Raw genomic sequence first — 15,727 nt, 5'->3', positions numbered from 1 at the left:
GCATGACAGTCCATGTGACAGTCTAGGAGCATGACAGTCCAAGTGACAGTCTAGGAGCATGACAGTCCATGTGACAGTCTACGAGCATGACAGTCCATGTGACAGTCTACGAGCATGACAGTCCATGTGACAGTCTAGGAGCATGACAGTCCAAGTGACAGTCTACGAGCATGACAGTCCAAGTGACAGTCTAGGGGCATGACAGTCCAAGTGACAGTCTAGGGGCATGACAGTCCAAGTGACAGCCTAGGGGCTTGACAGTCTTGTGTTATGACAGTCCAAGTGACAGTTTAAATGCATGACAGTCCAAGTGACTATCTTGGGGCATTACAGTGCAAATGACAGTCCAAGTGACAGTCTAGGGGCTTGAGAGTCTAGGGACATGACAGTCCAAGTGACAGTCTAGGTGCATGACAGTCCAAGTGACAGTCTTGTGGTATGACAGTCCACATGACAGGCTAAGACAGGCCGTTATACAGCTTCGTCTTCATTACGTTGCTGAATCTCAAGTTCGTCCTTGGATTTCTCTTTCATGCAAAGATTTGCTATGAGTTCCTCTAACCCAAACTATGGGCATTGATTATGTTTTATTCACTATGAATAAATGAGATGTTTAATCTCATTTACTCATGTTTTATCTCATTTATTGTTCGCTCATCAACTTGTTTTATATTCATCATTCGACTGGATCAATTCACATCGCTATTCCATCGGTTCTTCTCATGGTTTTTTGCTGCGAAATTATTTAAATTCTCAGAACTGGTATTTCGTTCAGAGGCACTTGAAGTAAACTTAGATCCAAGAAAACACCCCAACACCCCTGTACCCAACACACCAACACTAACACCCCAACACCCTAATATTCAACACACAAAAACCAACACTAACACCCAACACACCAACACCCAACACCCCCCAAACACCGTCAACACCCTCAACGCCCCAACACCCCAAACACCGCAAACACCCCAACACACCAACACTAACACCCCAACACCCTAATATTCAACACCCTAAACACCAACACTAACACCCCAACACCCTAATTATCAACACACAAAAACCAACACTAACACCCCAACACCAACACGCCATCACTAACACCCCAACACTAACACCCACACCAAATATTCAACACACAATAACCAACACTAACACCCAACACACCAACACCCAACACCCCCCAGACACCGTCAACACCCTCAACGCCCCAACACCCCTAACACCCCAACACCGCAAACACACTAACACCAGCAACCATAACACCCAACACCCAACATCATCAATTGCCCATCAATCGCGCTCTGTATTGTCGATATCTTCAGGCGCTGCTATGCAATTTTCGTCGCTGATTTGAAGCCTCGTCGTTATTTTCCCCGATAAAACTGATGTGCATTTTGAAGAAAAAACAATTTGATGTGTTTTTTATCGCACGAATTCATGGCATGTTAGTTTGTTTTCTTATATTTCTGAAGAGTTTGGGCTTTTTAGCGATGAACAAATAGCAATTCTAGAGAGAACTCGACTCGAAATTCGGACACAACTCGACTTGGCTACTAAAATCGGCTCCTTTGACTTGGAATCGTAATTGAGTACAATCTTTTAGGATTTGTTAGATTAAAAAAATATATATGCATTCTAACAGTCAAATTTCTATAGACAATTGGTGGATAATAATATACCTACCGAGTTAATCCGAGGGTATGGGCCTTGCCGAGAACTGTGAGAGAGCAACGACCATTGCCGCTATACCTCCCCTCACCCTCGCCTGCTGTTGCTTTTGTTGCTGTTATTGCTGCTGTTGCTTCTATTTTTGCTGCAGCTGTTGCTGTTGCTGCTGCTATTTTTGCTGCATCTGTTGCTCTTGCTGCTGCAATTTTGCTGCAGCTGTTGCTGTTGCTATTTTTGCTGCAGCAGTTGCTGTTGCTGCTGCTATTTATGCTGCTGCTATTGCTGTTGCTATTTTTGCTGCAGCTGTTGCTATTTTTGCTGCAGCTGTTGCTGTTGCTGCTTCTATTTCTGCTGCAGCTGTTGCTATTTTTGCTGCAGCTGTTGCTGTTGCTGCTTCTATTTCTGCTGCAGCTGTTGCTATTTTTGCTGCAGCTGTTGCTGCAGCTGTTGCTATTTTTGCTGCAGCTGTTGCTGTTGCTGCTTCTATTTTTGCTGCAGCTGTTGCTATTTTTGCTGCAGCTGTTGCTGTTGGTGCTGCTGTTGCTTCTATTTTGCTTCATCTGTTGCTGTTGGCCTGTTGCTGCTGCTGTTTTTGCTGCTGTTGGTGCTGCTATTTATGCTGCTGCTATTGCTGTTGCTCCTGCTCTTGCTGTTGCTATTTTTGCTGCAGCTATTGCTGTTGCTGCTATTTAATTTCGCTTCGGCGGCTGCTGCTGCATGTATAGTGATCTGCTGTTCGCGCTCCTGCTGTTGCTGTTACAGTAACTGTTGCAGTTGCTGTTGTTAACTTCCCAACATGGTACGGTGTGCTGGTACTTCATGGTACGGTGTGCTGGTATCATCGCCTGCAAAAATTTCTTCAGTGGCGGAGGTCGAAAGTTCACACAAAAGAAAGTTTGTGTAGTGCAGTTGTTGTGTGGTGCAGTTGTTGTGTGGTGCAGTTGTTGTGTGGTGCAGTTGTTGTGTGGTGCACTTGTTGTGTGGTGCAGTTGCTGTGTGAAGCAGTTGTTGTGTGGTGCAGTTGTTATGTGGTGCAGTTGTTGTGTGGTGCAGTTGCTGTGTGAAGCAGTTGTTATGTGGTGCAGTTGTTGTGTGGTGCAGTTGTTGTGTGGTGCACTTGTTGTGTGGTGCAGTTGTGTGCAGTTGCTGTGTGGTACAGTTGCTGTGTAGTGCAGTTGCTGTGTGGTGCAGTTGCTGTGTGGTGCAGTTGTCTGCACTTGTGCACTACTGTTATACCCAGATGTGTTATTGTGACACAGCTGTGATCGTATCGCAATTGTTCAGTGTAGTACTGTAAAATACAATTTGTAAAATACAATTTGTAAAATACTGTTTAAGCTGTACAGTACATCTGTAGAGTACCTCAATATTCTGTGCAGTACAGCCGTAGAGTACCTCAATAAGCTGTACAGTACACCTGTAGAGTACCTCAATAAGCTGTACAGTACAGCTGTAGAGTACCTCAATAAGCTGTACAGTACAGCCGTAGGGTACCCAGATGTGCTGTACATTACAACCGTACAGTTGTCAGTACTTCAATGTTACATATGTTTCTTCAAATCGACATCGATTAAGACTGCAGTTGTGTACGCTGTGCATCTCTGATTTAGTACAGTTATAAACTACAGTTATTTACTGTAAATAATCTTTACGTATGTATACTACAGCCGTGTAAAGTAGTTGTATGGCACAGCTATGAAATACAGATATAAAGTACAGCTATAGAGCAGGCAGCCCACATGCCCGGTCGGTCGTTCACCTTCCCTGTCAAAAATACGGGCGCTTTATGGCCGCCTCAGTGCCAAGTGGCCATCGATGATCCATCGATAAACCATCGATAAACCGCCCTTAACATTCTAATTAGTTATTCACTGTAAATAAATAGTTGTGATGGTGGTATAGGGTGAAGAGCTTCTTATAGGCCTCGAGATATGGAACCTAAACTTTTATTTAAACGTTACACTACACTTATATATCGATAAATCGCCCTTAACATTCTAATTAATTATTCACTGTAAATAAATCGCTGGGATAGTGGTAGGGTGAAGAGGTTCTTAAGCCTCGTAGTAAAACACCCAAACTTTCATTTAAACTTTACAATCATTTAATATATATTATTCCTGTATTGGTGAACATTTGCCATCAAAATATTCATGTATTCATGAATATATTTGTACAAAAAATATGTTTATTTTAGTAGTATTTATATCAACGCAGAATCTTCAATCATTTGAACCCCGCACGACGCGTTGCCGCGCGTGTAACGGCGATCGCTACGTGGATAACGGGCCGGTCTACGGACCAATGTTAGGACCCGTTGTAACGGTCTTGTCTGGGGTCTGCAGTAGCAGGTCTGCAGTAGCGGGTCTGCAGTAGCGGGTCTGCAGTAGCGGTTGTCTGCAGTAGCAGGTCTGCAGTAGCGGTTGTCTGCAGTAGCAGGTCTGCAGTAGCGGGTCTGCAGTAGCGGGTCTTCAGTAGCGGTTGTCTGCAGTAGCGGTTGTCTGCAGTAGCGGTTGTCTGCAGTAGCGGTTGTCTGCCTTATCTCCCTAAGATTATGTATGACTTGAAGAAGCATCATTGCTGATCAGTATTATTTATGTACACTCGTCATCTTCCTACGCGTACTTTTCCCTACGCGCAAGCACCAGTTTTTTTCCGTACGAATGTCCACCAAATTCTTCCGCTACAACAAAACTAACCAAATTTTCCGTACGCGGACCACAACCGGTCTTTTTCGTACACAGAAGGATACCATCCTTGTACGTAATGTATCATATACTGATTTTTTTGTCTGTTGAACTGCCTGTCTTTTTCGTAGATACATCCTACCGATTTTTAGCGCATTTTCTCATTTATGGAAAAAATGCACTATTGTGCTCGCCATGTCCGTCTGTCTGTCTGTCTGTCTGTCCGTCCGTCTGTCCGTCCGCCCGTGACCTCAAGTTTTCGTCGACGAGGAAATGCCCTCTCTGTCACTCACTGCAGTGAGTACTGAGTTATATTTTTTTATTCGTGCGTTAAACAACCAGCTTTTGCGTACGTTTAACAAATACATGTTTTCGTGAGAGTTTTTTTCGGACTCATCTGTTTATGTACGAAATTCAGATTTCAATTTAGAAATTATTTCAGTTCGCTGAAGCTTTTTAAAAAAAATTCTTATTGGGATGAAATGCACAAAAAACGTTCGTTTCTAAAATAGCATGCAACATGACAGGCGTGATGATGGTGATTAATGGTGAGTGTTTTGGCGTATAGTGATCTGACTTGGGAGCAGCAGCATGATGATAAGACTAACTATTTTCTTAAAGGTTAATTTAAGAACATATTTCTGAATAACCATATTTTAGATATTGGTTAGCAAAACCTTCTGTTGCTGTTATTGCTATTATTGCTGCTATTACTGCTGTTCTTAGCAGCAATAGTTCTTGCTATTACTGTTGTTGCTTCAACTATTGCTGCTAATTCTTTTGCTGCTGTTGTTGCTCCTCTGGCTGCCGATATTTCTTCTGTTACCGTTACACCTTTTGCGGATGCTCTACAAGTTACCGTTACCCCATCTGTTGATGCTGTTAGCTACAGAGTGCTGTTAGTCCAGAGTGTATTGGGGCTGTTAGTCCAGAGTGTATTGGGGCTGTTAGTCCAGAGTGTATTGGAGCATGTACACAGAGTGTATTGTGGCATGTATGTACACAGAGTGTTTTGTGGCATGTATGTACACAGAGTGTATTGTGGCATGTACACAGAGTGTGTGTGAGGGCGTATGAGCGGTCGACAGGTCTCGTGTGTGTTGCATAAGGCAGACAGCATGACACCTGCGACACACTCTGTGTTATCACCAAACACACATATACACAAACACACATTTCCCTGTGTTTGTATTCCAGCAAGTGTAGCTTAAACACCCAGACGAAATACAGTAATCGAAGCCATGTGCACTGAACGACCGTTCTTTTCTATGAGCTATATTTATTATTGATTAGACATGATTCTCGATTTTTTATATTTCTTCATATTAGTCAAAATTTCTTGTTACTATTATGCGCTTAATTCTTGCGGTGGCACTCACAAAAGTATGGGGGTTGCACTCACAAAAGTATGGGGGTTGCACTCACTAAAGTATGGGGGTGGCACTCACAAAAGTATGGGGGTTACACTCACTAAAGTATGGGGGTGGCACTCACAAAAGTATGGGGGTGGCACTCACAAAAGTATGGGGGTTGCACTCACAAAAGTATGGGGGTTACACTCACTAAAGTATGGGGGTGGCACTCACAAAAGTATGGGGGTTACACTCACAAAAGTATGGGGGTTGCACTCACTAAAGTATGGGGGTTACAGTCACAAAAGTATGGGGGCTACACTCACAAAAGTATTAGGGTTGCACTCACAAAAGTATAGGGGTTGCACTCACAAAAGTATGGGGGTTGCACTCACAAAAGCATGGGCGTTGCTCTCACAAAAGTATGGGGGTTACACTCACAAAAATATGGGGGTTACACTCACAAAAATATGGGGGTTACACTCACGAGGAGGTCGGAGGAAGGGTTGGGGCTCTTGGGTCGTCCGTTCGTTGACCTGCGATACGAGGTCACAGAGTGCCACTGAACTCATGCAGTGCCGCGCGGTGCTCGGTGCCACTGGCTCAGTGGATGACATCGGCTCAGATAGGTACCACCGGTTAGAGAAAGGTATATCATACTGTACACTTGGAAGATGATAAACGGACTGGCTCCCAACTTTGAGAGTGAGACCTCCAAAATAATAACATGTTACTACGTAAGAAGGGGGAGACTGTGTAGGGTTCTCCCATTTAATAACCGAGCCGCGGCCAGAGTACAGACTCTTCGTGAGGGATCACTGTCCGTGGTAGGACCGAGGCTGTTTAATGCCCTGCCAAAAGCGCTGAGAGGAGGGGAGTTCACCCTTGCAACATTCAAGGGACGACTGGACAAGTGGTTGAGAAAGATCCCGGATTGTCCAGTAATGGGAAACTACCCTCAGCAAGTGACAAGCAACAGCATCTTGAATCAGCTGGCCCAAAGGAGGGCAAATCGACAGAACACGTCCAACGTTACATCCGAGATCCGAGGGCGGGGTGTCCTGCCTAGCGACGACTCGGAGACGGAGGACGACGAAGGCGGCGCATCAGCGTGACCGGGGACTAGGAAGTCCCGAACTCATCATAGGGTCATAAGGTAAAGGAAGGTCATTAGGTGCAACCGGTTCAGTAGGTGCCTCCGGCTCAGTAGATGCCATCGGCTCAGTCTGTATAGCATAAACGGCAAAATGACTTTGGCTCTTCATCATTTTGTTGTTGGACGGAATCGCCGCTGATAAGGCGACCTTATCTGGCACTGCAGCTGCATCATAGAGTGCCGCTGCTACTGCATCATAGACTGCCACTGCAGCTGCATCATAGAGTGCCACTGCAGTTACATTGGCTTCGTTATGTACAAAAGCTGACGAACAGCGGCCATTTCTGACGACGATATCGTGTGGTTTCTTACGAACGTTTTATTGTTTGTTCCGTACGAGTTTTGTAATTCGCAGATCTTCCAGAGATTTACGTCTCATGAGATCATCATGCTTTATTCTATTGGGAGATATCACCCTAAGCAAGGGACGAATGTTGTTCTCGCTCATCAGTGGATGAGTTTTGCTATTTATGTTGATATTTTTTATTTGTGTTGCTATTTGATGAGTCTTGCTGTTTGTGTTGCTAGTGGATGAGTCTAGCTATTTTCCGTCTGCAGGCATAAGTTTTTCCATTACATAAGAACTATGGCAGGTACAATCGGATACTCAGTATTTGAGCGCGGATGTCTGAAGCATAGTTGTGGTTCAGTAGCAGTGTAGCGCAAATCCACTGTCGGTGGATGACACAGCCACATGACGATGGATTCGTACGATTTTTTTATAATGCATAGGAATTTTCAGGCGACATATAATTTTGCCATAATGATGGACTGCGCTTTAAACGTGTTCTTATTTATTTTCTTATTTTATTCTTTTATTTTAGTTGGCTAAATCTGTAGAATTCATGAAAATATTGCCACCCATGAACCTACCGACACCGATGGATTGATTCAGGCCATCGATAAATCGGCCAAAAATAAACGCAGGGAAAAGCGGCGACGAAGTGAAACCTGCGCACGAGCGCTTGATGATGACAGGGATCAACGACCTACAGCAGCCTGCCTGTTGCCGCGTGTCACCACGACCTGCCTGGCCTGCCTGTTGCCACGTGTCACCACGACCTGCCTGGCCTGCCTGTTGCCGCGTGTCACCACGAGTTGCCTGGCCTGCCTGTTGCCGCGTGTCACCACGAGTTGCCTAGCCCGTCTGTTGCCGCGTGTCACCACGACCTGCACCAGCCTGCCTGTTGCCGCGTGTCACCACGACCTGCCTGGCCTGCCTGTTGCCGCGTGTCACCATGAGTTGCCTGGCCTGCCTGTTGCCACGTGTCACCACGACCTGCCTGGCCTGCCTGTTGCCACGTGTCACCACGCGCTGCCTGGCCTGCCTGTTGCCGCGTGTCACCACGACCTGCCTGGCCTGCCTGTTGCCGCGTGTCACCACGACCTGCCTGGCCTGCCTGTTGCCGCGTGTCACCACGACCTGCCTGGCCTGCTTGTTGCCGCGTGTCACCACGAGCTGCCTGGCCTGCCTGTTGCCGCGTGTCACCACGAGTTGCCTGGCCTGCCTGTTGCCGCGTGTCACCACGAGTTGCCTGGCCTGCCTGTTGCCGCGTGTCACCACGATCTGCCTGGCCTGCCTGTTGCCGCGTGGAAATTTTTCAATGCTTCATCCCGTAAAACAGGAACAAAATTTGTTTTCTCTGCTCATTTGATTGCTCCAATTAATCTATGACGCAGTCTGCCCTATTAATGTGCGGTTTTCTTTGTTATGCAATGCAGGTGTAGAAAACGACACTCGATGCATAGAAAACGGGCGGTAACTCGTGGGATACACGTATACTGCTGTTACATACATGTACATAAATACTATCTGCGTATATTGCTACTACTCGTACTCAGAGCTGGGCAGCGCTACTTTGAAATGTAGCGGCGCTACCGCTACTGCTACACACACTTAGATTGTAGCGCCTCTACCGCTACTGAAAATGTAGCGGCCGCTACATGTAGCGCGCTATTGCCCACCTCTGACTGCTACTAATTATACTGTATCTCATCCACTATCCACGTAACTGCTACTACGTAGACTGCACTCTACAGTATCCACTATCAACGTTTACTGTATAGTATCCGCGTGCACTGCTGGATTTATATATTTCTGTTATTGCAATGTTATTTGTTATGTTAATATAATAATAATAGCTATCCGTTACGTCTGTAATGCTGACTCTATGCTCATCGCCCTCCTCCTGCCATGTGAGGTATAACGAAATGTTCATTCGATCTGCTTATATTCACGCCATAATGTCGTTATTGGATTACTATCCACGATTTTGACGGTCTCTCTAAGTTCAGTAATTCCTTGTTGGATCAGAAATTTTGTGCTGTAATCGCTATTTAATAATTAGTTACTTCAGCCTACGTCTCTTGTATGCGTGAAGAACAGCAGCGATGCTCGTTTGTTTACGTCTACACGCGTCGAGCGCTACTACGACGCAGCGTGTTCAACAGGGTTAAGAACAAAGCCCTGTTGATTGTGCTGTGTTCAACAGGGTTATGAACAAAGCCCTGTTGATTGTGCTGTGTTCAACAGGGTTAAGAACAAAGCCCTGTTGATTGTGCTGTGTTCAACAGGGTTAAGAACAAAGCCCTGTTGATTGTGCTGTGTTCAACAGGGTTAAGAACAAAGCCCTGTTGATTGTGCTGTGTTCAACAAGGTTAAGAACAAAGCCCTGTTGATTGTGCTGTGTTCAACAGGGTTAAGAACAAAGACCTGTTGATTGTGCTGTGTTCAACAGGGTTAGGAACAAAGCCCTGTTCATTGCCCTCTGTTCAACAGGGTTAAGAACAAAGCCCTGTTCATTGCCCTGTTTTCAACAGTGTTAAGAACAAAGCCCTGTTGATTGTGCTGCGTTCAACAGAGTTAAGAACAAAGCCCTGTTGATTGTTCTGTATTCAAAAGGGTTAAGAACAAAGCCCTGTTGATTGTGCTGTATTCAACAGGGTTAAGAACAAAGCCCTGTTAATTGTTCTGTATTCAAAAGGGTTAAGAACAAAGCCCTATTAATTGTTCTGTATTCAAGAGGGTTAAGAACAAAGCCCTGCTAATTGTTCTGTATTCAAAGGGTTAAGAACAAAGCTGCTCTGCTATAAAGGAAGACCAGCGACCGCAGCTTGCAGGGTGAGATAGCAGTGATGGGTGCAAGATATGGGCGCTTCCGTGTGTTGGGTTACTTTATTGTTCCTTCTTTGTTCTTCTGTGTTGGAAAATTTGTCCCAGTCTGCCACGGCCAACTGTTGATTCTAATAGTATTTTTTGTAGTATAGTATGTAGTATTTTGTAGTATTTTTTGTAGTATAGTTTTTTAATAGTATTTTTTGTAGTATAGTATGGTATAATATTATAGTGTCAGCGATGGAGAATAGGCCAAGTTTGGCCTGTCGCCGATTCCTAAAATGTTCTTTACTTATCTCCTGGGGATATAATAATTTTCTTGTTGACCAAATCTATCCTAAACTGACGTTGAGGCTGAGTAGCTTCTGATCATACATCATTTTGTGAGGTGGGAGGCGCTTCTAGACAAAATATACACGTCTGCTTATCTTTATCTATTATATTCTTGAATTGTTATGTTTCTCGAATGGTTAGTGATCGATTTGGCTGAGGCACACGATGCAGTACCTATACTAGCTTACCTATTACTGCTACCATATTTATACTGCTATAATAGAGGTGAACTGTAGGAACTTAATCCTAATATTAGGTTGTAATTGGACCAAAAATATTGATACTGACTGGAGAGCTACGAAATTGGAAAATACGAAGATAAGTAAAAAATCAGGAATATATTGACTATTTTACACGAAAACTGCCAACTAACAAGTCATTACGAAAGTTTAATTTACCCTTGAATTGTGCCCTATGACCAAGAAGTAAAATCAAAACTTCCCGGAGCATTGATTTTGACTTTTGACTAGGAATTTCTGCCTTAAAATTATTAGATAAGACTTGATTCTAAACTCTCGCATCTCTCTTGCCGTGATGCAGCATCGAAACTATCCGCTGTAATGCCGAAGAAACTCCTTGTTATATGAGAACTTTTTGTTCTCTCTGTTCTGCCACTGAGTGATGGCGAACGGACGCAGGCTTGGACTGGTGTCGTACATCATTAAAAAATCATAGGCGATTCATCGCCGGCCAAACATCGCCTGCTACTTGGCCGCCGATAATAAAACCAAAAGTACTGCAACGAAGGATATTTCCCTAGGGATAACTCATTCATTTTTGTAGAGCTTCCTGCTTAGAGTTCGCGGTTGTAATGAATCGCCGCTTCTTTGTTAACGCCGCGGATCAAGTGACATGCTTAATCCGCCCTGCGTGATATAATGTTAATCCTACCTGTGTTGTGTTGCAGCGTTAATCCTACCTGTGCTGTGTTGCAACGCTAATCTTACCTGCGTTGTGTTGCAATGTTAATCCTACCTGTGTTGTGTTGCAACGCTAATTCTACCTGTGTTGTGTTGCAATGATAATCCTACCTGTGTTGTGTTGCAATGTTAATCCTACCTGTGTTGTGTTGCAGCGCTAATCCTACCTGTGTTGTATTGCAACGCTAATCCTACCCGTGTTGTGTTGCAACGCTAATCCTACCTGTGTTGTGTTGCATTGTGTTGTGTTGCAGCGCTAATCCTACCTGTGTTGTGTTGCAACGCTAATCCTACCTGTGTTGTGTTGCAACGCTAATCCTACCTGTGTTGTGTTACAACGCTAATCCTGCCTGTGTTGTGTTGCAATGATAATCCTACCTGTGTTGTGTTGCAATATTAATCCTACCTGTGTTGTGTTGCAATATTAATCCTATACCTGTATTATGTTGCAACGCTAATCCTACCTGTATTGTGTTGCAATGTTAATCCTACCTGTGTTGTATTGCAACGCTAATCCTACCTGTGTTAATTGTGTTCCCTTATCATCGCCATACGTGACCTATAGTATTTCTACCGAAATTACTATGTTTTTCTTACCTAAATTGTATGTGTTGCTGCTCTGTAGCTATACACATTCATCCATCGTGATGACATTCATACAGAAAATGTAAATTATCTTAGCGATACTCGGCTGAATTATTATCTTTTAATAGTGCATTATTAATTATTATTTTTTTAATTATCAAAGTGTCTTTTGAATAATTTTTACTTTAAGTATCATCGTATAATTCCCGCCTCTAATGATTATTCCTAACATATAATAATAATTCCCGGCTAACAATAATTATAATTATTGATTTCAAGTGCCTGACACTGAAAAGATAATAAGTAATTAGTCTCAATCACAACTATTACCATACTTTGTGGTTCAAAAATTATGTATACATTATCATTTGTTTTTGGTAACTTGAAACAAATTCATTTTCCTTTAAGAGCCTCATTAATGACTTAGAAGTGCATACTTTGTCATTTGTTCTTGGTAATAGGAAACAAATTCATGTCCCTTTAACAGCCTCATTAATGACTTAGAAGTGCATACTTTATCATTTGTTCTTGGTACGTAATAGGCAAAAAAAATCCATGTTCCTTTAATAGCCTCAATAATGACTCAGATGTGCGTAGGTTAATAAATAAAGATTGTAATAATAACGATAATAATTATAGAAATGCCTACAATTGTTTCTAATGAGGCGAATTATGCGAATATTTAATGGACTGATTTAAGTCCTCGCAATCGCTGGCCGCACTGAAGGCCTGCCATGATTTTCAGTAAGGTACACGGAAGCAGGAAGCGTCAGTGCGCTCAGTTCAGTGAACTGCTCTCAACTGAACTAATTTGCTGACGTCAGCGAAAACGAGCGTGATTGCTTGTTGTTGTTGTGGTGGTGTGGTGATTTTGTGGTGATTTTGTGTTGCTGCTATAGTGCTGGGTGCTGCTAGTGCTGGGTGCTGCTATAGTGCTGGGTGGTGCTAGTTCTGGGTGCTGCTAGTGCTGGGTGCTGCTAGTGCGGGGTGCTGCTAGTGCTAGGTGCTGTTAGTGCTGGGTGCTGCTAGTGCTGGCTGGGTGCTGCTAGTGCTGACTGCTGGGTGCTGCTAGTGCTGGCTGCTGCTAGTGCTGGTATAGTGCTGGGTGCTGCTAGTGCTGGGTGCTGCTAGTGCTAGGTGCTGCTATAGGTAGTGCTGCTAGTGCTGGGTGCTGCTAGTGCTGGGTGCTGCTAGTGCTGGGTGCTGCTAGTGCTGGGTGCTGCTAGTGATGGGTGCTGCTAGTGATGGGTGCTGCTAGTGCTGGGTGCTGCTAGTGCTGTGTGCTGCTAGTGCTGGGTGCTGCTAGTGCTGGGTGCTGCTAGTGCTGGGTGCTGCTAGTGCTGGGTGCTGCTAGTGCTGTGTTGTTGCTGCTGCTGCTGCTGCTGCTGTTGCTGCTGCTGCTGCTGCTGCTGTTGCTGCTGTTGTTGCTGCCCCCACCGCCGGTGCTGAGGCTGCAGCTGTAGTGTAAACAACCACGGCGGGGGAGGGGAGAGGGAGGGGCAGCCAGGCATGCCGCCCCCCTGCCGCCCCCCTCATGATGTGCTATGCACGCCATCATTACATCATTTTGTAATGATGTACATTACATCAGAAGTAACTTTACATTAGAAGTAACTTTACATCAGAAGTAACTTTACATCTGAAGTAACTTTACATCACAAGTAACTTTACATCAGAAGTAACTTTACATCAGAAGTAACTTTACATCAGAAGTAACTTTACATCAGAAGTAACTTTACATCAGAAGTAACTTTACATCAGAAGTAACTTTACATCAGAAGTAACTTTACATCAGAAGTAACTTTGGGGAGGAAACACGTGGGATGATTTGCATTGGGTGTTCAAATGGGTATAAAATTGTTCATTATATTTATATTTTAATTCATTGAAGTAGTAAATTACATTTTATTTTGCGAACTACTCGCTGCGTGACGTAAAAATTGTGTGGCGTACGTTTATACGTTGTGTATGCAGTGATAATATTCTAGGACGCTACGTTTGTTAAACGCAACATCAACAGAGTTTTGAGGCATCAAATCAAATGTGAATTATAACATCAAAAAGAGATATACAGCATCAAACGTATATTCCAGCAACAAAAGTAGATTGCAGCAACAAAAGTAGATTGCAGCAACAAAAGTAGATAGCAGCATCAAAAGTAGATTGCAGCAACAAAAGTAGATTGCAGCAAAGATTGCAGCAACAAAAGTAGATTGCAGCATCAAACGTAAATTGCAGCAACAAAAGTAGATTGCAGCAACGAAAGTAGATTGCAGCAACAAAAGTAGATTGCAGCATCAAAAGTTGATTGCAGCAACAAAAGTAGATTGCAGCAACAAAAGTTGATTGCAGCAACAAAAGTAGATTGCAGCAACAAAAATAGATTGCAGCAACAAAAGTAGATCACAGCATCAAAAGTAGATTGCAGCATCAAAAGTAGATTGCAGCAACGAAAGTAGATTGCAGTATGATAAGTAGATTGCAGCATCAAACGTATATTGCAGCAACAAAAGTAGATTGCAGCAACAAAAGTAGATTGCAGCATCAAACGTAAATTGCAGCAACAAAAGTAGATTGCAGCAACAAAAGTAGATTGCAGCAACAAAAGTAGATTGCAGCAACAAAAGTAGATTGCAGCATCAAGTAGATTGCAGCAACAAAAGTAGATAGCAGCAACAAAAGTAGATTGCAGCAACAAAAGTAGATTGCAGCAACGAAAGTAGATTGCAGCAGCAAACGTATATTCCAGATTTAAAAGTAAATTGCAGCATCACCAGTAGACTGCTGCAACAAGCGTGTATATGACTCGTAGTTATAGAATAATTTTGAATCATTTTTTCTCTAATAATAATTTTATCGCATAAACCTAAACGGTAAATGATGGTGACGTGTGGTGCACGATGTTGTGTGTTGCACATGTTGCTGTAGTGTGGTGCACGATGTTGTGTGTTGCAGATGTTGCTGTAGTGACGTGTGGTGCACGATGTTGTGTGTTGCAGATGTTGCTGTAGGACGTGTGGTGCACGATGTTGTGTGTTGCTGATGTTGCTGTAGTGACGTGTGGTGCACGATGTTACTACTGTGCAGCCATAAAATGTGTGGTGCACGATGTTGCTGTAGCGGCGTGTGGTGCACGATGTTGTGTGTTGCTGATGTTGCTGTAGGTACGTGTGGTGCACGATGTTGCTGTAGGGATGCGTGGTGCACGATGTTGTGTGTTGCAGATGTTGCTGTAGGGACGTGTGGTGCACGATGTTGTGTGTTGCTGATGTTGACGTAAGGCAGGTTGTTGCTGCAGTGGCTTGGCTGTACAGGATTGTTGTGCAAATCCAACGGCTAGCAACTGGCCTGAGGTAAACACTTCGTGGGCAGTGCATAATTGTCCATAGTCTGCATACGTAGCAAATTATAACGATGATCGTATGTACGTTAATTGTAGTACCCTTCTATTTACGAACTCAAGTCATTAATGAAAATGACTTTGTATCTCGAGAGCAAAAACCGTGTAAGGTTAACGAGGATTCGAAAGATTGGTTATCAGATTCCTCACTGAAAAATTGGAAAATAATCTTGGCGCCAGAATTTACAAAAAAATACACCACAATACACTTCCATAATCACCGTATAAACGTTGACTGTTGGATACATGTGAAGAGGATGTATCCATAACAAACAAGGAACAATAGTTCGTTCGACAAATTTCGTTTCAAATCACACATGCTCCCTTTTCTCTAAAAAGCTTTGCGTCGCGCAATTCCGTTGATATTAAAGGAACTGTGAGCGACAACTGTACTTCATTTGAAATTCGAACGGTGGTGCAAGGTTCACGATTATCATGAAATGTGTCGAGTTTATATGGCTCGGGTTAGAATTTTTACACTCTTACATGCTCTATAATGAGCTTATTC

At 43.6% G+C, this 15,727-nt stretch overlaps 1 protein-coding gene across 1 annotated transcript; it reads left to right on the top strand.

Moving 5' to 3' along the window:
* Window positions 1–7,761: 7,761 nt before the first annotated feature.
* LOC108675593 (protein SON-like) lies at window positions 7,762–8,541 on the top strand (the record flags this gene model as incomplete). The annotated part of the gene is made up of 1 exon (XM_018163615.1): window positions 7,762–8,541. A coding segment is annotated over one exon (780 nt), but the record flags the coding sequence as incomplete, so codon positions are not given.
* Between the last annotated feature and the right edge of the window lie 7,186 nt (window positions 8,542–15,727).

Source organism: Hyalella azteca, unplaced genomic scaffold, assembly GCF_000764305.2.
Source record: "Hyalella azteca isolate HAZT.00-mixed unplaced genomic scaffold, Hazt_2.0.2 contig16748, whole genome shotgun sequence".
NCBI lineage: Eukaryota > Metazoa > Arthropoda > Malacostraca > Amphipoda > Hyalellidae > Hyalella > Hyalella azteca.
Note: the sequence above shows the minus strand (reverse complement) of the source record. Positions and strands in the feature narration are given on the sequence as shown.